We start from the raw sequence: 22,778 nt of genomic DNA on the forward strand, positions 1-22,778 counted from the left end.
TTCTCCTGCTTCTCATGTCTGTGAGAGAATGCCTCTTCCTTCTCGTGCCTGCAAAATAATTTCTCCTACTTCTCATGTCTGCGAGAGAATGCCTCTTCCTTCTCGTGCCTGCAAAATAATTTCTCCTGCTTCTCGTGTCTGTGAGAGAATGCCTCTTCCTTCCCATGCCTGCTAATAATTTCTCCTGCTTCTCATGTCTGCGAGAGAATGCCTCTTCCTTCTCGTGCCTGCAAAATAATTTCTCCTACTTCTCATGTCTGCGAGAGAAAGCCTCTTCCTTCCGTGTCTGCAAAATAATTTCTCCTGCTTCTCATGTCTGCGAGAGAAAGCCTCTTCCTTCTCGTGTCTGCAAAATAATTTCTCCTGCTTCTCATATCTGTGAGAGAATGCCTCTTCCTTCCCATGCCTGCTAATAATTTCTCCTGCTTCTCATGTCTGTGAGAGAATGCCTCTTCCTTCTCATGCCTGCAATATAATTTCTCCTGCTTCTTGTGCTTGCGAGAGAATGCCTCTCCTTTCACTTCTCTGCAAGGTCATTCTTCTTTCTTCTTATGGATGCAAGAGAATGCTTCTTCCTTCATTTGAATACCCTTCCGAAACCTAGCTCTGTTTATCCCTATCTAGACCAAATAGATCCATTGACCAAATTTCCATCACTAACTTTTCCTTAACTTGGAAAGCGGTCTGAAAATAAGACACACGCGCACCGCCCCAGGTGGATTATAATTCCTAAACCGCCACCTTCCCTTCTCTCCCCTCCTCTGCCCCCCCCTCTCCAGGTCTGCCACCACGCCAAATGTGAGCAGCTCAATCACCACAGCCCCCTGCACTTGTGCGAGGAGTGCGACGGGGAGATCCACGGGGCGATGCACTTTGACCGACATATCCGCTTCGACCTTCCTCCTCCAGGTGACCGCCCGAGGCCTTGCCGGGACAGAGCTGGGCCTGGTTCTCACGCACGGCGCTCTTTCTATATTGATTAGCCGATAACCTGGCCTTGCCCGGATACTTATTCATAGGGGGAAAATGTCTGGACCAAACGTAATTTCTAATGTTGTATTTTCCCCCTTACCGGACGGGGGCCCCCTTGTGGAGTACTGTGAAGCCATTACCGTGGCAACTCCACTGCGCTGTGCAGTAGAAGCCATTTCTCGTAATACAGTAGAAGCCGTTTTAAGGCACAACAGGCTGTATCTTAACAGAACACACACCTCGAGGGGTTTTAGGGGTGTCTTACCCCCCACAGTATTTTTCTCCAGAGAGTAAGTCATCTGTGTACCAAGTTTGGTTAAAGTTGCTCGAGGCGTTCCAGAGTTATGCTGAACATACGCTCACACCCAGCCGTTTTTATATATATATATATATATATATAGATAGATAGATAGATAGATAGATAGATGATAGATAGATAGAGATAGAGCAATAGCAATAGCAATAGCAGTAGACTTATATACCGCTTCATAGGCCTTTCAGGCCTCTCTAAGCGGTTTACAGAGAGTCAGCATATTGCCCCCAACAATCTGGGTCCTCATTTTACCCACCTCAGAAGGATGGAAGGCTGAGTCAACCCTGAGCCGGTGAGATTTGAACCGCTGAACTGCTGATCTAGCAGTAGCCTGCAGTGCTGCATTTAACCACTGCGCCACCTTGGCTCTTTCTCTTATAGAGATAGAGATAGAGATAGATAGATGATAGATATAGATATAGATAGATATAGATAGAGAGAGAGAGAGAGAGAGAGAGATGATAGATAGATAGATAGATAGATAGATAGATAGATAGATAGATAGATAGATAGATAGATAGATAGATAGATTTGTCAAATTTTACGTGATTTTAAGTGACAACAGAGAGGTTGTTTCTCAACCAAATTAACCTTGAATCATTAATTTACGAGACAGGCACATAAATAAACCTCGGCTGCTTTAAGAAGGGTGGACTTCAACTCCCAGAATTCCCCCAGTCCGCCATGCCTGTTTCCAGTCTCCTCCTCCTCCTCCTCAGAGCAGAGAGAGAGATCGCAGAGGAAGGGATTGCAAGAGAATAAGGAAAGGGATGCATTCTCGCCATGGGAATTCTGGTTGGAGTTGGAAGTCCACCCATCTGAAAGTAGCCAAGGTGGAGAAGCAGTGATGCAGCGGTGCCGGTTGGCGCGGTGCAGGACTCGCACCCAGTGCAGGATTCCGCCCCATGCCTCGGAAGAAGCGAGCCGCCCCTCGTGGCGCCTGAAGCCTTTTTGGGAATCAAATGAAGTCAAGAGAAGTGTGGCCGGATAAGAAATCTCTCCGAGGGGAGGAGTAACGTATGAATGCGACTTCCAAGTCCCCAATGCGGGGATTAACCGCCCCGTCACTCTTTATCCTCAGGGTCTATCCTGGCGCGTAACATCTCCACCCGTTCCTGCCCGCCACGCACCAGCCCGGCCTCCGATGTGGAAGAGGACGACGAGCCGCTGATTGACGGGAGAGGGTGAGTGCCAGGAAGAGCCGTTCGGCGAACATCCCCGCACTTCAGAAAGCTAGCTCCTCAGGGCCAGCCCGATCTCATTTCCTGCAGAGCTAGCTTTCAGAAGGAATGGAAATATATATATATATATATATATATATTTCCCCCCCCCACCTCTCTTTTGGGAGGAAGAGCAGAGAATGGAACAGAGGAGATGCTGTGTTGTAACCCCCCCAATTCCGTTCTCTTCCTTGTTTCTTGCAGAGAGAAGCGAAATTTAGCTCGGAAGCCGAAGAAAGGGACAAGGAGACACACAGACGTAAATAAGATATTCCTCAACCGCTTAGCAACTTTTGGATGGGATCCGGAGGCCAAACTGCAGGCTCTCGCAAGATTATCTAAGCCGATAGGGCCCCTCAGAGGTCATCCAGTCCAACCCCCCCACCGCTCAGACTTACTCCTCCTGTAATGGCTGTCCCCGATGGGCGGAGGAATCTTTTCAGCTTCTGAGTCGCCTATAAAAAAAAGGCAGATCGTTTTTTAAGTTTTAAATCCTTGTTCCTCAAAGTTGGGCACTTTCAAAGACGGGTGGGACTTCAACACCCAGAATTCCCCAGCCAGCTGGCTGGGGAATCCTGGGAGTTGAAATATCCACCCGTCTTTAAAGGGACCACGTTTGGAAAACACTGTGCTAAAGACATCTTTAAAAACAAAAAAGCTGCTTAAAAAAAACCACTTTAAAAACACGTTAAAAAACCTAACATTCCAAGTTTAAAAAAAACACAAAAGTTATATTTCTTCTCCAGGATCCCAGCAGGGAATATTTCACTCTGAAATTTGATTTGAACGTGGACGTCGAAACGGAGATTGCCCCCGCCATGAAGAAGAAATCCTTAGGGTGAGAACGGTTTCCTTCTTGTAATTCTCTAACCCATTTAAGCCTCTCAAATATTTCCGGATGATTCTCTCTGTGGGCGCGATGAAGAATATATCTGCTGGGGAAAAAAAAACTCTGCATCGGGGACAGGAAGGGCAGGCGGCCAGTAAAACACTCTTCTGGTTCCATCCAATTGGCCAGACTCGCCAAAAGGGATTATGAGGCCGTTAAAAGAAAAAGAAGATTCTACAGGTAGTCCTCGGCTTACGACTGTTCATTTAGTGACAGTTCAAACTTACAACGGCGCTGAAAAAAAGGGGGAGTTAGCACCATTTTTCACACTTACGACTGTTGCTATATCCCCCCACGATCACGGGATCAAAATTGACAACTGACTTGCATTTACAATGGTGGCAGTGATCCGCTTTTATGACCTCCCGACAGGCGAAGTTCAACGGGAAAGCCGGATTCACTTTACGACCTTGTGACTAACTTAACGACGGCAGTGATTACAAGAAAGGGGGCAAGAAAGGTCGTAAAAATCAGGCGGCAATTTGGTCCACAAATTTGGCTTTGCTTAGCAACAGAAATTCTGTGCCCCCCCTCCCCCCAGTTACCGTCGTTAAGTCGAGGACTGCCTGTACATTATCTAAATAAAATAAATATTTATTCAACATCCTTTGCTGCCCATCTCATATCTAAAATGACCCTAATCAATTTAATCATGGGTTAAAATATGCATATAAATTAGCAATAGCTAAAATGAATACATTTAAAATAATAATACATAAAAAGCACATGTTTTTCACAGGGGAGTTTGAGTCTGATATTCTTTGGGGGCAGGTATCTGCCCGCCGAGCGCTGTCACCTGTTGAATTTCTGCCTTTTTCTCTCCCCCCCCGCCCCCCCGCAATTGGACTATCCAGGGAGGTTTTGCTTCCGGTTTTCGAGCGGAAAGGAATCGATCTGTCGAAAGTCAACATTTACTTGGACCAGTCCAACACTCCGCTGTCGCTCAACTTTGAAGCCTATCGCTTCGGAGGGCATTACCTGCGCGTGAAAGGTAACGGCGGGATTCGATCCACGAGCTTAACCTTAGCGCTTGACTTAACGACGGGTCGCTCAGGGTGGACTTCAACCCCCCAGAATTCCCCCAGCCAGAATTCGGGGAGTTGAATTCCACCCATCTTCCCAGTTGCCCCAAGTTTGAGAAACTTTGCTCTACGAAAAGGAGGGGGGAAAATAAATGAGCTGGACGTTTCTCTGGGTGTGGGGAAACTGACTAGATCACGTTACTGTTTGGAAACAACCCCCCCCCCCCAAAAAAAAGAAGGTGGGAGAGAAACGATGGCTTGACAGCCCATTTCTGGCCAGAGGGTTGTTATCGAGGACTGTCAATCACCATTTCTCTCCCGCCGCCTTGATATTTTCCAATTTTCACCCAAACAGAAATGTGATCTAGTCAGTTTCACCCTGCTGGATGTCGGCACAATATTGAATGATTTCACCTGGGTCAGATCCAGAGGGCGTCTGCTTGGAGAACAGAGAAGGACGAGGACCCAAATTTGCAGCTGCCCCCCCCCCCCAAGTAGCCCGCTAGGAATCGGCTTTCGCAGGAAGTGGGTCCCACATAAAACCACGTTTTCTTTGTTTCAGCCAAACCGGGAAACGATCTCAAGGTGGAAGAGGGGGTGAAGGACAGCAAATCCCTGAGTTTGCCCATCCTGCGCCCGGCTGGCATCAGCCCCTCCTTCCTTGCCACCCCGTCTTTGGATCGACTGGAGCAAATTGCGCTTCGCCGGGAGAGTGCGGACATCGGGGTGAGTTGGGGGACAGCTGTGGGGGTGGACAGCTGTGGGGGTGGCGTTTTGCAATTTGCAGTTTTAATAGATTTGTATGCCGCCCAATCTCGAAGGACTCCGGGCGGCATCCCCATGTCCAGAAGCAGATGGATCAGGGACTGACCCGTCTGTTCTGACCGAGGCTTCCCGAGAGCCGGAAGCCAACTCCTGGTCCCGACAAAAACCCCTTTTGTTAATTCCCTGTGAATTCTGCTCATTCACATCCAGCAAAGTCTTTCGAGGGAGGATTTACGGTCACAGACCTTATCTGGCTTGGAGAGCTGCCAGGCCGATATCTGCAGAACTTGGCCAGGAGTCTCGGAGAGTCACGAACCAATTAAATGAACTAATGGTCTCCTGCAAACTCCACTCCCCTTCTGCTCTCTTTTATTCCCTCTGGGAGGGGCCATTCACCGTCCCCCTGTGGCCTTCCTCCCTGTTCTTTAGCTCTTCCCTTCATCTGGCAACTCTGCGCATGCGCACACTGGGAACAGGCTCCAGCTGTTCTTCTGCCTCACTGATGTCCGACTCCGAAGGCAGCTGATAACTGTCGGACGGCCCTGGCCCCCTCTCTGCCTCCAACCCAGAGCCCTCCTCAGAGCCTCCCCCAGACTCCAGGACTGGCCCATCTTCCTCCCCAACCCTCCTCACTCTCCGACTCTGCCGCCAGCTCTGCTGGCGACTGGCGGGTCACAACACCGCCAGGGAGAAGGAGCTGCATTCAGGGCTGCTGCCTGGGGGAATGGACTACCTTGTCTGGCCGTCGTTCCCTTCTCAGGCCAAGGTGGAAAATGCCTCCGTTGGAGATCCGTCAGACATTTTAGGAGTCAGAAGTCCAGTTCAAAAGTTGCCACGGTTGAGAATCTCTCTCTTGCCAGCGAGGAAAAAGAAGCTGGGAATTTCTACCAGCGGGATGAAACTGACCGGATCGTGTTTCAGGTGGCTACATTGGTCCCAAATTGGAAAATATCAAGGCGGCGGGAAAGAAATCAGGAGTTGCAACAACCCGTTTAGCTTCATTAGGAAGTGAGCAATGCGGGTGGGCTGTACAGATAGTCCTCGATTTGCGACTGTTCCTCACAACGACTGTGGCAGAAATGGACGCGCTGGTTGAACTTTGAGAGAAAAACCTCCTTTGGACAAGCCAGGATGGCCTCACTTCCCCCCTCGTGGGCCTTAGAGGCTGCCACGGGGCAACGGGACCCACGCTCCTCCCTAGAGAGAAAGGACGGTTGCTCTTTAGGCTTGCTATTTATTACCACCAGCCAGCAGGTGGCAGCATACAACCAACTTTGACTGATCCTGGGAAACTGGCAGGAAGTTGTTTAATGCTGGGATGGAAGACCAACAGGAGATCCCTGAATGGAAGACCTGGGCCAGGAGGTTAAAAAGAAAGACGTGGCAACGCGCTTCCTCAGGATTACTAAAATGGATGGGTTGTCTTTATTTGATTTTGAGTTTGAAGTTTGATTTTATTTTTATTGCATATTTGATTTTTTTTTAATTTGTTTGATTTGATTTTGAGTTTATATTTGATTTTCAACTTATATTTGATTTGATATTTAATTTAGATTCATTTTATTTTCAGCTAGTTGATAGCCCGGCTTTGCCTGGGTATTTATTTCTAGGGGGGAAACATCCGAAACCAAACATAATTTCTAATGTTGTATTTTCCCCCTTACCAGAGGGAGCCCCCTGGTGGAGTACTGTGATGCCGTTACCATGGCAACTCCACTGCGCTGTACAGTAGAAGCCATTTTACGGCAGTAGAAGCCATTTTAAGGCACAACAGGCTGTATCTTAACAGAACACTTCCCCTCCCCGAGGAGTGTTAGGGGTGTCTTACCCCCACAGTCTTTCTTTCCAGAGAGTGATTCATCTGTGAGCCGAGGTGGCGCAGTGGTTAGAGTGCAGTACTGCAGGCCACTTCAGCTGACTCTTATCTGCAGTTCAGTGGTTCTAATCTCACCGGCTCAAGGTTGACTCAGCCTTCCATCCTTCCGAGGTGGGTGAAATGAAGACCCAGACTGTGGGGGCGATATGCTGACTCTGTAAACAGCTTAGAGAGGGCTGAAAGCCCCATGAAGCGGTATATAAGTCTAAGTGCTATTGCTAACTGCTATTGCTGTGTACCAAATTTGGTTGAAATTGCTCGAGGCGTTCCAGGGTTAAGCTGGAATACACACACACACAAACACACACACACAAACACACACACACAAACACACACACACACTTTTCATTTTATTTTTAAATATATTTAAATCTATCTTTATATTTAACTTCTCTTCAACTTTATCTTTTATTTATATTTAACTAATATTTAATTCTTATTCACTTTTCATTTATTATATTTATACTTAACTAATATTTTATTTTAATTTATATTGTCTCTAATTTTACTTTTCATTTATTTTCTTACTCTTTATTTTTCACGTATGCTTACTTTTTACTTTCAACCTTTATTTTTTGGTTGACATTTAGTGTTTTTTGTTTTATTTTATTTTTAAAAAACAAGAGCTTTTTTTCCTTGCCCTGCGCTATTAACTCCTGGTGACCTCCAGCATTTTTTGGGGGGCTCAGCTTAAATTTTACAATTCAGCCTGTTGTCCATTGTAACTTAAAAAAGGCTTTTGATTATTCGTCATTCAAGGCGAAAGGAACAAAAATTGCGATCCAGTGCGGGAGAAAAATAATTATAAGTTCAGAAGTTGCCTCTTAGGGTGTGAGACGTTTAGTTCCTGTTATTTGGACGGTAAATAAATTCTCTTGAGTGATTGATGGGCGTATAGCAGATCCCTGTTGCCGCTCCAGAGTGTGACCTTTGGAGCTGATTACAAGTTTCCAACAAACACCAGGAAGTGCCAACACCTGGCCATCCTGGTGCCCGTTTGAAAATCTGTACTCCGCCTGCATCCACCGAGCCTTTGCCAGGTGAGCTTCCCAGCTGAGCCAGATGCCTTTTTGAGTAAAACAAGAAGTTCTGCTGAAGCTCATCCTCCTCCCCACTTAATGATCTTTTGAATTCTCCCCCTCGGCTGAGTTCGGATTCAGAGCTGTCACATTTTTGAGTGCGCAACTCTCAAAAGGACAATTTGCTCCCCGCCGTTTGGACGCTGGAAAAACAAATCCCTTCGTCAAAAATCATGCGGGATTAGAGGACCCCAGCGATGTTCGGTCCCAAGTGGAGAAGGTGGGACCTTCCGACTCACAGCGAGGGCCCGCCGGTGCCGCATTACGCCCGTTTCCAACATCTACTGGACGAGCCCTTCGTCCGACAGCTGTCCGTCACGCCGGGTTTTGTGGCCGCTTCGAATTCAGCTCTATAATTCTCAAGCCGAGATTTCTGGAGTTCCTTCCCAGCTGGCAAAACCAAACAGGGATTTTGGACGCGGCGCAGAAGAAGCCAGTCCGAGCGAGCCCGAAGGACAAGGATATCCGGTCGACGGGGACGATCCACACGGTCAGCCTGGATGTCGGACATCCGAACAGTCTGTAAGTCTGTATTTGCTGGACCGTTTAGGCTTAAAAGAGATCAGAAATCTTGAGTTTGCTTAGCGTAGCAGAAAAAGAGTGTCGTGAAGCTGCTACAGAGCTAACCGAGATTAAACCATCTTTGCGCGACACAGAGAATGCAGCTTCTAGGGTTTTCAATCAGCTGGTTGTGAGCATTGTGTGAATCCAACACGGGTCTTTTTTTTAAAAAAAAATCAAGAATGAGCCCAAATTTGGCTCGCTTTCTCTTCCGAAGCACCTTTTGAACTTTTGAGCAAATTGCAATGTCTGTTTTGGCAGAGGGAAGCGTCAAGAATTAAGGCCCCGTTTTAACGAAAACCAGGGTGTCTTTTATGGGTGACGGCCAAGTTTTCAATTCGCGGGACGGGACGGCGCTTGGGAATTGAATTCGGGTTGTCTGGTGGGTTGTGGATGCGAAGCAGATGACGGGGTCCCATCTCCTTCGGCTCGGTGGTGTGGTGTCAGCGGTGTAATGTCAGCCTGGCCTACCTCACAGGGCTGTTGTGGAGGGGGGGGATTAGACCTGTGCTGCACTGAGATCTCGCAAGATTGCAAATAAAAAGGAAAAATGTGTATATGGCTAATAAGGATCTCCTGAATGGTGGATAATTCATCACTGGGATTTTCAGTATTTATTTACTTATTTCTCATCTTCTTTCCTTCCTTTTTCTTTTTTTCTCTTTCCCTCCTTTCCTCTTTCCCTTCCTTCTGTCTTCCTTCCGCCTTCTCACCTACCTTCTTTCTTTCTTTTTTTTCCCTATCCTTTCTTCACCTCTCTCCTCCTCTTCTTTCCCTTCCTTCCTTCCTTCCACATTCTCACCTACTTTCTTTTTTTTCCCTATCCTTCTTCACCTCTCCTTTCTTCCCTTCCTTCCTTCCACATTCTCACCTACTTTCCTTTCTTTCACCTCTCCTCTCTTCTTTCCCCTTCCTTCCTTCCTTCCACATTCTCACCTACTTTCTTTTTTCCCCTATCCTTTCTTCACCTCTCCTCCTCTCTTCTTTCCCTTCCTTCCTTCCTTCCTTCCATCCATCTTCTCACCTACCTTCTTTCTTTCTTTTTTTCCTTTCCTTTCTTCACCTCTCCTCTCTTCTTTCCCTTCCTTCCTTCCTTCCTTCCATCTTCTCACCTACCTTCTTTCTTTTTTTCCTTTCCTTTCTTCACCTCTCCTCCTCTCTTCTTTCCCTTCCTTCCTTCCTTCCTTCCTTCCTTCCACCTTCTCACCTACCTTCTTTCTTTTTTCCCTATCCTTTCTTCACCTCTCCTCCTCTCTTCTTTCCCTCCCTCCCTCCCTCCCTTCATTCCTTCCTTCCTTCCTTCCTTCCTTCCTTCCTTCCATCTTCTCACCTACCTTCTTTCTTTCTTTTTTTCCTTTCCTTTCTTCACCTCTCCTCCTCTCTTCTTTTCCTTCCTTCCTTCCTTCCTTCCTTCCTTCCTTCCTTCCTTCCTTCCTTCCACCTTCTCGCCTACCTTCTTTCTTTTTTCTCCTTTCCTCTCTTCACCTCTCCTCCTCTCTTCTTCCCCTTCCTTCCTTCCTTTATTCATTCAGCCACCAATTTCTCAACCAATTTTGGCTGCCCGCCAATGCAACCTTGAAAGACTCATCAAACTGTTTTAAAACTATAAAACTGAAGCTGACGAAAACATTTTTTTTTAATTTTTATTTTGTGTTTGGTTGCCCTCCAAGCAATGGTGATTTTTTTTTTTAAATGGTTTTAAAGGTTAAGGGTTTTAAGGGTAACTGTTCTTTTTTTCAGCCAAAGCAGCTGCCATCCATCCTGCATTCATTCATTCTCTCTCTCTCTCTCTTTTCTCTCTCCTTTCTCTCTCTTCTCTCCCCACCCTCCCTCTCTCTTATGGTATAATTTATATTTTCTTTCTGTGTGTCAGAAGGCATAGTTCACTTAGTGTGCTTTGCGGTTCTTTAGATAAACCCAGATGGTTTTACAACTTTCCACCTGTCAGTTTTATGACTTTATGGTTCTTTGAAACTCTTGAGTTTCGGAATACAGGAGAACAGAGTCGGAAGGGGCCTTGGAGGTCTTCTAGTCCAACCCCAACGACACTGGGGAAAAAACCCCATTTTTTTCACACTTACGACCGTGGCAGCATCCCCCTGTCACGTGATCAAAATCCGGACCCTTGGAAAACCGGCTCACATTTATGACGGTGACGTAACAGCCGTGTTCCTAACTTATGAACTGCGGAAATTCGCTGAACAGCCGTGGGAAGAAAGTTCCCGAAACTCACTGAACAACGGTCTCGCTTAGCAGCAGAAATCTTGGGACTCAATTGTGGTCGTAACGCCAGGACTCCCTGTAAATATTTGTCTGGGAAATGAAGGGAAATTTTTATCTCGAGAGGATTCCATCTGTATAATTCTATAATTTTATATTTCCTCTTTTTCGCTCTGTGGTTCCCTGATTGTATTGATCCAGGCTGGAAATAAACTTAGCTGTGTAAATTTGTCGAAGGAGCAAAACCGAAGGGGCACACCCTTTTTTTTTTTTTGACGTGGCAAGCAAAGAAACAGCAACAAAACTAAAATAAAAATCCAGAGGCCAGAAAACCTTCAGCAGGAAAATTCCCTGCAGGACGCTGGTTGAGAACCCTGCATGTAGAAAGCTAGCTCTGCGAGGAAAGCGTTGCATTGCATCCTCTTACTCCGAGGACTTCTGCTGGCCAGGATTTGTTGAAATTAACGGCTGATCCTATTTAAGAGAGGTGGTGGATTCTGGGAGTTGAAGTCCACATGGGCTCGCTGGGGGACGATGGGAGTGGGAGTTCTTGCATTCTGGCTGGGGAAATTCTGGGGAACGGAAGTCTTTGTAATCTACTTGGGGAATTCTGAGGGTTGAAAGTCCTAGCATCTTAAATTTGGAGATTGACGAAACTATGGTTTATATAACTCGTTAAATATCCAAGGAGGTTATGTATTTGTAAATGTATTGATGACTATATGAAATGGACATATAAATAGATACATATAAATGTTATGATGGTATAGGTAGGTGGATGATAGATATAGATTGATGAGAGAGAGATGATATTACATAGATACATTCATAGATAGATCATATGGATAGAGAGAGATGATAGAGATAGATGGATGGATGGATAGATGGATAGATGATGGATAGATGATGGATATATATATAGATAGATAGATAGATAGATAGATAGAGAGAGAGAGAGAGAGAGAGAGAAGAGAGAGAGGATATATATATAGAGATAGATGATAGACATAGATGGATGGATGGGATGGATAATATAGATAGATGATGGAGAGAGAGAGAGAGAGATAGATAGATAGATAAATAGATAGATAGATAGATAGATAGATAGATAGATAGATAGATAGATATAGATAGAGCTGGATGGATGGATTGATAGATAGATAGATATAGATAGATGATAGATATTTCAAGCTATTTAGCTCTCATCAGCTAGCCATACCCTTACTGGGATTTTTATATTATATTATATTATATATATATATATATATATGTATGTATGTATGTATGTATGTATGTATGTATTTGTATGTATTATGTATATGTATATGTGATAGAGATAGATAGATAGATGAGAGAGAGAGAGAGAGAGAGAGAGAGAGAGAGATGATATAGATAGATGTAGAGAGAGAGATTATATCTATAATCTATATATAGAGATTAGATAGATAGATAGATAGGTAGATAGATAGATAGATAGATAGATGATAGATAGATGATAGATAGATAGATAGATAGATAGATAGATAGATAGATAGATAGAGAGAGAGAGATAGTTAGATATGTTATTTTTAGGAGCAAATGGGTTGGTACTTGAGTAAAAGGTGCATTACATAAATATAGGCAGAATTGTAATTGTTTTAACAATATTACTTTTTTTAGACACAAATCCCTGCGTGCTTGAATAACATTTACATTAGATAAGTTATAAGAAGTGGAACTGTTGTCCTAATATTATTTTTTGTAAGAAACAAAATTGTTTGCCCTCGAACAATATTTACATTAGATAAGTTTATATAAATATAACAATATTATATTTTGTTTCTGCTGCGGCTTTCCTTTCGCACTTTTTTTTATATAAAGAACTTTCAGTAGGTTCCCTTTTTAAAGAAGTGTTAGATGGATTAACAAAAATGTAAGATGCATAGAAACCGCACTTAAGGCTCCACTTTACAGCTTCAAGGTCTCTAGCCGTGAAGCTGTCACACACTAGCCACCATTGTGGGTTGAAAAGGAAGGCTTAGCCTTTTTCCCCCAGCATCCAAACAAGAAACCAACAATGATAGTTTGAGCTTCCCTGCGCTGGTTTGCAAGAGATTCGGCTACCCAGATTGGAAGTTTGATATTTGTGTGTGTGTGTGTGTGTGTGTTGTATTTGTATTTGTATATGTACATATATTGTATATGTATATATATGTTTTCGGAGGTTTTCTGAGGTTTTCGCGGGTGTTAGTATGTAGGTCTTTAGTTATTCGGGTTTTCTCCCGCGTAAAATTGGAGGTGTCTTGGTGACGTTTCGACGAAGTCTCATTCATCATCTTCAGGCTTCGTGCTTCCAGGAGCAATGTGAGAGCTCGGCTGTGCAGTTAAAAGGAAGAAACAGCCGAGATCTCACATTGCTGGAAGCAACGAAGCCTGAAGATGACGAATGAGACTTTGTCGAAACGTCGCCAAGACATCTCCAATTTTACGCGGGAGAAAACCCGAATAACTAAAGACCTACATATATATATATATATATATATATATATATATATATATATATATATATATATATATATATATATATATATATATATATATATATATATATATATATATATATATATATGAAATATATATATTTCGTTTCTTTTTTTAAAAATAGTTTTTATTAAATATTTTCAAGTTTAAAAACCACAAACACAAGAAAAAAAAATGCAAAAACAAAACGAATAAAAACACAAACAACATAACCATATAATATAATTTTACAGCCCCCCCGCCCCCGTATTGGCATGCATATTCTACTTTGTCGTTTACTATTTGATTATTACCTTCTCCTAGTTCTTAACAATTCTAATAATAATAGAATAATTACAATAACTATATTATAATATGACAGTATAGTGCATACAATCAAATTTTACATATGCACATTTTTCTTCGCGGTATAATTCGCCGTTTTTAAAAAAACTTTTATTTTTTGTTTCGGCTTCTGTTCTCCAGCCAATTGTAGAGTCTCCTCCAGGTTTAATAAATACTCCGAGCCTTCTTTTTCTTTTAACTCCATGGTTATCCTATCCATTTCTGCACATTTGAGTATCTTCCCGATTACCATTTCATCCGTGGGTAGTTTTCGTTTTCCAATTTTGCGCAAAAGCGATCCTTGCAGTGGTTAGTATGTGTAATGTTATATGTCGATATTTCTTATTCATCTCTGGCTCTAATATGCCTAATTAACACAATTCACAATTTCAATGCTGTCCTCCGTTCCTTGATCCCTTCCAGCCAGTCCTTGATTTTAAGCTAGGATTTCCTGGCGTGGGGACGTGTCCAGATTGATGGCTACGGGGTTTTTTCGTTTCTAAATGGCATTTTGGGGGGGTTTCTTCCCCCTCTCATCCTGCCCCCCCCCTCATCCAAGCCTGTCTGTCTCTGACCCTCTTTCTCTCCCCCCCCCCCCCCCACTTGCAGGGGTCTGGACGGCAAAGGAAGAACATGAATGAATTTCTCGGTGATGCCAGGATCCCAAATCCTGACCTTTTGCCCCCTACGGCTGCGGCCCCTTCCCCAGTGCCCAACGGGCCGGACACGCGGAAGAACCGGGCGGCCAGCCGTTTCAGCGGCTTCTTCGGGTCGGGCAACAGCGGCAGTTCGTTCTCCAGGGTGCGTTTTCCCCCACCGCCCCCCCGCTTTACGGCCAGCCTGCACCCCAAGTTTATTCCTCTGCAGGGAAGAAATAAAGGATTTTGATGGTGGCCTATGTCTTTCCTTTCCCCCCCCTCTGCTGAGATAGAGCCTCCCTGTGCAGGAGCAGAGTATCGTGAAATGGGGATGGGTTGGGGAAGGGGGGGTTGGAGGAATTGGCCTGGGGGTTCTTTGGGCTTTTTTGAGGGGCGGGAAGGAAAGGAGAGGAAGGGAAAAATACAAGGGAAAAGGAATGGAATGTTTAGGCAAAGGAAATTTCCTTCCTTTTTTCCCTCCCTCCCTCTTTCTCTTTTCTTCCTTCCTTCTTTACTTCCTCCCTCCCTTCCCTTCCTTCATCTCTTCCCCCCCTCTTCTTCCTTCCTCCTCTCTCTCTTCTTCCTTCCTTCCCTACCCTCTTCTTCCTCCCTCCCTCCCCTCCCTCCCTTCTTCCTCCTTCCCTTCCCCTTCTCCCTCCTTTCCTTCCTTCCTTCCTTCCCTCCCTTTCCTTCCTCCGTCCCTCCCTTTCAATCCCTCCCTCCCTCTTCTCCCTCCCTCCCCCCTCCCCTTTTCTTCCTTACTTCCTTCCCTGCCCTTCTTCCTCCCTCCCTCCCCTTTTCTTCCTCCCTCCCTCCCCTCCCTCCTTCCTCCTTTCCTTCCTTCCTTCCTTCCTTCCTTCCCTACTTTTCCTTCCTCCCTCCCTCCCTTTCAATCCCTCCCTTTCCTTCCTCCCTCCCTTCCTCTTCTCCCCCCTTCCTTCTTCCCACCCTCCCTTCCTTCTCCGGTGTGGCTCTTTCTCAGCCCCCCCTCTCCTCTCTCTGCCCCCCCCAGGAGCTGGACAAGACGGAGCAGCTGGAGGCCAAACTGCAGTCCTACGGCCTCTTCGGCCTCCCCCGGATGCCCGAGCAGCTGCGCTTCGACCAGGACTCCTGGGAGGACGGAGAGGAGGAAGACGAGGCCTGGCTTCGGATGGAGGACAGCTGGCAGCAGATCATCCAGGGCGCCGAGGTGGGCCTTTCTTTCTTTCTTTCTTTCTTTCTTTCTTTCTTTCTTTCTTTCTTTCTTTCTTTCTTTCTTTCTTTCTTTCTTTCTTTCTTCCTTCCTTCCTTCCTTCCTTCCTTCCTTCCTTCCTTCCTTCCTCTCTCTCTGTTCCCTCCCTCCTCTTTCCTTTTCTATCTCCTTCCTTCCTTCCTCTCTCTCTCTCTTCTTCCTCCCTTCCTCTCTCTCTCTCTACTCCCTCCCTCTCCTCCTTCCTTCCTTCCTTCCTCTCTGTTCCCTCCCTCCTCTTTCCTTTTCTATCTCTTTCCTTTTCTATCTTCTTCCTTCCTTCCTCTCTCTTCTTCCTCCCTTCCTTTCTCTCTCTCTACTCCCTCCCTCTCTTCCTTTCTTCCTTCCTCTCTGTTCCTTCCCTCCTCTTTCCTTTTCTATCTTCTTCCTTCTTTCCTTTTCTATCTTCTTCCTTCCTTCCTCTCTCTTCTTCCTCCCTTCCTTTCTCTCTCTCTACTCCCTCCCTCTCTTCCTTCCTTCCTTCCTCTCTGTTCCTCCTCTTTCCTTTTTATATTCTTCCTTCTTTCCTTCCTCCTCTTTCCTTTTCTATCTTCTTCCTTCCTTCCTTTCTCTCTCTACTCCCTCCCTCTCTTCCTTCCTTCCTTCCTTCCTTCCTCTCTGTTCCTTCCCTCCTCTTTCCTTTTCTATCTTCTTCCTTCCTCTCTCTGCTCCCTCTCTCCCCTCCTTCCTTCCTTCCTTTCCTTCCTTTCCTTCCTTCCTTTTTTCTACCAGACGGCTAAGATTAAATCTAATGGTGGTTTGTTTCCAGACTTTGACGCGACGCCAGTGTCACCAGCAGGAAGCAATTTGGGAGTTGCTCCAAACCGAAGCTTCTTACATCAAGAAACTGAAAGTCATCACGGATGTAAGTCCGGAGTTATTCCCCCAGAAGCTTTCCGGTGCCCGGTGCAAATCTTACCACGCCGTTTCCTCAATGCCGGTCCTTTAAAGCTGTGTGGACTTTAACTCCCAGAATTCCCCAGCCAGCCATGCTGGCTGGGGAATTCTGGGAATTGAAGTCCACCTGCCTTAAATGTCTCTGAGTTGGACAAACACTTTCTAACAGATTAATACATTTATTATTGTTGTTGTTATTTTTCTTTCTCTCTGCAGCTCTTCCTGTGCTGTCTTTTAAATTTGCAGGATTCGGGTCTCTTGTGCGAGGTAAGCCCACCCCACCCCCTCACCCCCCACCCCCTTCAAAACTTAAAACAGAGGAGAAATTTCCCGACAGTTAAAACAATTAATCAGTGGAGCAGAATTTGCCTCCAGAAGTTGTGAATGCCCCAACACTGGAAGCCTTTAAGAAGATGCTGGATAGCCATTGGTCTGAAACGGTATAGGGTTTCCTGCCCAGGCAGGGGGTTGGACTAGAAGACCTCCAGGGTCCCTTCCAACTCTGCTATTGTGTTGTATCTTTCTTTACGCAACGTGTCATCTGGGTACAAGCATCTCTGTGCCACATCAAATACAAATGCAGTAGCAGAGTTGGAAGGGACCTTGGAGGTCTTCTAGTCCAACCCCCTGCCTAGGCAGGAAACCTTATACCGTTCCAGACAAATGGCTATCCAGCATCTTCTTAAAGGCTTCCAGTGTTGGGGCATTGACAACTTCTGGAGGCAACTTCTGTTCCACTGATTAATTGTTCTCACTGTCAGGAAATTTCTCCTCAGTTCTAAGTTTCTTCTCTCCTTGATTAGTTTCCACCCATTGCTTCTTGTTCTGCCCTCAGGTGCCTTGGAGAATAGCTTGACTCCCTCTTCTTTGGGGCAACCCCTGAGATATTGGAAGACTTCTATCATGTCTCCCCTGGTCCTCCTTTTCATTAAACTAGACATACCCAGTTCCTGCAACCGTTCTTCGCATGTTTTAGCCTCCAGTCCCCTAATCCTCTTTCTTGCTCTTCTCTGCCCTCTTTCCAGAATCTCCACATCTTTTCTACATCTTGGCAACCAAAACTGAATGCAGTATGCATCGTTCTTTATTTCCCCATCTTTCACATTCATATTAACATGATTTCCCTAAGTTTAGCATTGCAACATATGAAGCATTTGAACCTTATGAAACCCTCCATTTTTCTCCTTCCTATCTTCCAGTAATAATATATCAACTTTAAACATCGTCATTCTCATCACACCCATGCTAACCGTTTTATATCTTTTATCTAAGTGCATTGTCTACATTATTTTTTTTATTTTCCAAACTCCTTTTCTTTTTCTCTCTCCAGCCATTGGTTAAAAATGCTTCCCAAATAATAGGATATTCAGTTTGCTCTCAAGTCTCCTTAACGGCTAAATGTTAATCTGTTCGTTTCTGCACATTCTTAATATTTTCCTTATCATTTTTTTTTTCCCTTCCAGGTGGAAGCCGAGCGGCTTTTCAGCAACATCCAAGAAATTATCCGGATTCATCGCCTGCTCTGGAGGACGGTCATGGCCCCCATTTTGGAGAAGGCCCGGATGAGCCAAAACTTGCTAGACCCCACCGATTTGTCCGCGGGGTTCAAGACGGTGAGGGGGGAGGGGGGAGAGGAGGGCTTTTTGAGTGGGTGGGTGGGTAGACGGTGGGGTAGGGTCTTAGAGGCCCTTGCAGTATGCTCAGCATTTGGAGTTGAGCTTGGAAGCAGACGCCTGGCCTGGGGAAGAGGAGAAGGGTCAGTATATAATCAGAGGGGGAAACCCCTCTCCCTTCTAGAGCTGATGATGTAACCTAGTTGGGTCGTGAGATGTCTGCAAGGAAAGCACCAAGCTCAGAGAGTAGCAAGGACCCCGCAGTCCTCCTCTTCTTCTTCCTCCTCCTCTCCTTCTTTCTTCCGTCCGTCCTTCCTTTCCTCCTCCTTTACCTCCTCTTTCCTTCTCTTCCTCCCCCTTTCCTTCCTCCCCTCCTCCTCCTCCCTCCTCTCCACAAACCCTTCTCCCTTCTAGCACTGATATTGTTCCCTAGTTGGGTCATGATACATCTGCTGGAAAAGCCCCCCAGCTCAGAGAGCACCAAGGACCCCACAGTTCTCCTTTCCTCCCTCTGTTCCTCTCTGCAAACCCCACCTGCCTTCTAGCACTGATGATGCTACCTAGAGGGGTCATGAGATGTCTCCAAGAAAACCATCCAGAGAGACTCAGGAACCGACAATCATCCTCCTCCACCCCCCTCCCACCCCTCCTCCATCATCCCATAACCCCACCTTGCCGTCTAGCACTGATGACGCTACCCAGTTGGGTCATGAGATGTCTTTAAGAGAACCATCAATCTGAAGAGTATCAAGGACTCCCCAATCCTCCTCCTCCTCCTCCTCCTCCTCCTCTCTGCAAATCCAACTCCCTTCTAAGCACTGATGACGCTACCCAGTTGGGTCACGAGACGTCTGCAAGAAATCCACCAAGCTCAGAGACCACCGGGAGCCCCCCAGACCGAAGTATTTATTCAGCAGCAGAGAAGGGGCGAGAAACAGCCCACCTAGAGGTGCCCACTCGGGCAATGCTAGATAATCCCAGCTTCTGCCCACCTCCCCTAAACCACGGTTTAACTCTGGGTCTCTCTCTCTCTCTCCCTCCCCCTCCCTGCAGTTCGGCTCCCGCTTCCAACCTTACGTCCGTTACTGTATGGAAGAGGAAGCCTGCATGGAGTACATGCGGAATTTGCTCCGGCAGAATGAACTTTTTCGCCTCTACGTGACGGTAAGGAGAAGCAAGGGTGGATGTGTTGTGGCCGGCCAGGAGATCCGGACAGTGAGGAGGATTGGGGAGGAAGATGGGCCAGTCCTGGAGTCTGGGGGAGGCTCTGAGGAGGGCTCAGTGTCGGAGGCAGAGAGGGGGCCAGGGCCGTCTGACGGTTATCAGCTGCCTTCGGAGTCAGACATCAGTGAGGCAGAAGAACAGCTGGAGCCTGTTCCCAGTGTGTCCATGCGCAGAGCTGCCAGACGAAGGGAAGAGCTAAAGAACAGGGGTGGACTTGGGAGGAAGGCCACAGGGGGGACGGTGAATGGCCCCTCCCAGAGGGAATAAAAGAGGGAGCGTCAGGGGAGTGGAGCTTGCAGGAGACCATTAATTCATTTAATTGGTTCGTGACTCTCCGAGGCTCCTGGCCAAGTTCTGCAGAGATCGGCCTGGCAGCTCTCCAAGCCAGATGAGGTCTGTGACCGTAAATCCTCCCTCGAAAGACTTTGCTGGATGTGAAGGAGCAGAATTCACTCAACAAAAGGGGTTTTTGTCGGGACCAGGAGTTGGCTTCAGGCTCTCGGGAAGCCTCGCTCAGAACGGGATGTTTCCCACCCGAGGCCGATGCAGAAAGTCCTCTCCTTACGACCCTCAGTACAGCGCAGATTCTGCTGTTCCGGGACTCGGAGTCCGCGGGGGGTCTCCTTTTTTCGGTGGGCCCCCCCGTCGGTGACGAGACTCTTCCCATCCTCTCTTCCTCTGGCAGTGGGCCGAGAAGCACAAACAGTGCAACCGCCTGAAGCTGACCGACATGTTGGTGAAGCCGCACCAGCGCCTGACCAAGTACCCTCTCCTCCTGAAGTCCGTGCTGAAGAAGACCGAGGACCCCGAGGGACGAGAAGCCGTCGTCGGCATGGTAAGCGGACAAACCAAGTTCCCGGATGATGGCTAGAAGTGGTAGGGTGTGGGGAGGAGGGTTGGCCTGGGCCTTTCAACACACTGTTTTAACAAAACTCTCCGAGGAACGAAGGATCAGAACGGATCAAGGTGCGAGGTCTCCTGCGCAAGCAGGGGGGGGGGGTTGGGCTGGATGACCTCACGGGTCCCCCTTCCGACTCTGTTATTCTGTAATCCCAGATCAATTAACCCCGTGGAAGAAATTGCCTCCAGAGGTTGTGGCTGCTCCATCACTGGAGGTTTTCCGAGGAGAAGACTGGGGAGCCATTTGCCCTGGATTGTAGAGAGTGTCCAGCCCGAGCAGGGGGTGGGGGGTTGGGCTGGATGACCTCACGGGTCCCTTCCGACTCTGTAATCTGCATTTTCCACAGCTGGGGGGGGGGGGGAAGGCCAAACCAGGTCGGATCTCCTCTTGCCCGGGAAATAAGATCAATAAATAAGATAAGGGAGCAGATAATCCTGGCTCAAAATGCTTTTTATTCTCTTTTCTTCTTTTCGAGAGATAAGAAAAGAGGGAAAAGCCTTCGTGGCCTTTGATAAGCCGACTTTCTTGGTTAATCTGGGAATTCAGAAACCGGGGGGGGGGAGGGGAAGCTGGATTTTCTAATCCACCCTGAGTTAACCTAGGGATCTTCCTGCCACTTTGACACCAATTTTTGAGAGAGGGATGATTTTATTTTATTTTTAAAAAAAACTTCCTCAATCTGCTTTTGCCTCGAACGGGCAAAAAAAATCCCTTTTTTTTGGGTGGCAATTTTGTACTGCGAACACCAAGACGGAAAAATGGAAGAGAGCAAATGCAATTAAGGAACGGAAATGAATGTTTCAGAGGGAGGTGAAATTGGGCCAACCACCGGGAGGCTGGGAATTCTAGTTCCTCTTTAGGCATGAAAGCTAGTTGGGTGACTTTGGGCCACCCACCGGGAGGCTGGGAGTTCTAGTTCCTCTTTAGGCATGAAAGCTAGTTGGGTGACTTTGGGCCACTCACCGGGAGGCTGGGAATTCTAGTTCCTCTTTAGGCATGAAAGCTAGTTGGGTGACTTTGGGCCACTCACCGGGAGGCTGGGAATTCTAGTTCCTCTTTAGGCATGAAAGCTAGTTGGGTGACTTTGGGCCACTCACCGGGAGGCTGGGAGTTCTAGTTCCTCTTTAGGCATGAAAGCTAGTTGGGTGACTTTGGACCAATCACCGGGAGGCTGGGAATTCTAGTTCCTCTTTAGGCATGAAAGCTAGTTGGGTGACTTTGGGCCAATCACCGGGAGGCTGGGAGTTCTAGTTCCTCTTTAGGCATGAAAGCTAGTTGGGTGACTTTGGGCCAGACACCGGGAGGCTGGGAGTTCTAGTTCCTCTTTAGGCATGAAAGCTAGTTGGGTGACTTTGGGCCAGACACCGGGAGGCTGGGAGTTCTAGTTCCTCTTTAGGCATGAAAGCTAGTTGGGTGACTTTGGGCCACTCACCGGGAGGCTGGGAGTTCTAGTTCCTCTTTAGGCATGAAAGCTAGTTGGGTGACTTTGGGCCACTCACCGGGAGGCTGGGAGTTCTAGTTCCTCTTTAAGAATGAAAGCTAGTTGGGTGACTGTGCCACTCACCGGGAGGCTGGGAATTCTAGTTCCTCTTTAAGCATGAAATCTGAGTGGCTTGAACGTCCAGTCAGTAGGGGACTGGGAGTTCTAGTACCAAATTAAGCATGAAAGCCAGCTGGGTGACGTTGGCCCAATGTCCCTCAGCCTATCCTACCTCACAGGGCTGTTGTTGTGGGGAAAATAGCCGGAAGACGGAGCGTTGTATACATTCCCCACCTCCAGTTATTTGTGAAAATAGAATTTTTAAAAGAATGAATGAATGAATGAATGAATGAATGAATGAATGAATGAATGAAAATACAGCAAGAACATTTGGGGGAAAAGCCACTTGAAAAGTGGGCTCGGATTCACCCTCTTCCAGCTACCTGCCGATCAGTCCCGAAGGCTTAGTAGAGCCTCCGTCTTCCGTCGCAGTCTACCTTGGAGAAACCCAGCTCAGACTCCCGGGGGAGGAAGCGGGTGATTTCTGGCTCTTCTTTCTCCGCAGATCAACGCGGTGGAGCACTTCATCAACCACGTCAACTCCCGCATGCGCCACCACCAGGAGCAGCAGCTCCTGGCCACCACCGTCAACCGCATCGACGCCTACGAGGTGGTGGAGGGCAGCACCGACGAAGTGGACAAGGTGAGGTGGGGGTCTGGTGGGGGGCAGGACGCAAGGAAGTCCCAGGGCTCTTGACACAGGTAGTCCTCGACTTATGACGGGTTGCCTAGCAGTGACTAGAACTCACCGTCTCCTGGTGATTGGCCCAAAGTCACCCTTAAAGAGGAACTATAACTCCCAACCACCTGGCGATTGGCCCAAAGGCACCCACTTGGCTTTCAGGTCTAAGGCAAGACTAGAATTCCCAGTCTCCTGGTGAGTGGCCAAGTCTCCCAGCTGGTTTCATACCTAAGGCGGGACTAGAACTCACTGTCGCCTGGTGATTGGCCCAAAGCCACCCTTAAAGAGGAACTA

The 22,778-nt window shown here is 46.9% G+C and overlaps 1 protein-coding gene across 4 annotated transcripts in view; it reads left to right on the top strand.

Moving 5' to 3' along the window:
• Positions 1-22,778, top strand: part of PLEKHG5 (pleckstrin homology and RhoGEF domain containing G5) — a 41,763-nt gene that overhangs the window by 12,900 nt on the left and 6,085 nt on the right. For all 4 annotated transcript variants that reach the window (XM_087701848.1, XM_087701845.1, XM_087701847.1 and 1 more), the window contains 14 exons: positions 780-909; positions 2,367-2,469; positions 2,710-2,764; positions 3,252-3,343; positions 4,249-4,385; positions 4,979-5,142; positions 14,371-14,562; positions 15,412-15,588; positions 16,397-16,492; positions 16,741-16,791; positions 17,988-18,137; positions 19,191-19,301; positions 20,047-20,196; positions 22,308-22,445. In XM_087701848.1, coding sequence (XP_087557974.1) covers positions 780-909; positions 2,367-2,469; positions 2,710-2,764; positions 3,252-3,343; positions 4,249-4,385; positions 4,979-5,142; positions 14,371-14,562; positions 15,412-15,588; positions 16,397-16,492; positions 16,741-16,791; positions 17,988-18,137; positions 19,191-19,301; positions 20,047-20,196; positions 22,308-22,445 — 1,746 coding nt within the window. The remainder of the gene's footprint in view (positions 1-779; positions 910-2,366; positions 2,470-2,709; positions 2,765-3,251; positions 3,344-4,248; positions 4,386-4,978; positions 5,143-14,370; positions 14,563-15,411; positions 15,589-16,396; positions 16,493-16,740; positions 16,792-17,987; positions 18,138-19,190; positions 19,302-20,046; positions 20,197-22,307; positions 22,446-22,778) is intronic.

Source organism: Thamnophis sirtalis, unplaced genomic scaffold (genome assembly GCF_051295495.1).
Source record: "Thamnophis sirtalis isolate CommonGarterSnake01/CBP01778 unplaced genomic scaffold, rThaSir2_p1.2 scaffold_15, whole genome shotgun sequence".
NCBI classification, from domain to species: domain Eukaryota; kingdom Metazoa; phylum Chordata; class Lepidosauria; order Squamata; family Natricidae; genus Thamnophis; species Thamnophis sirtalis.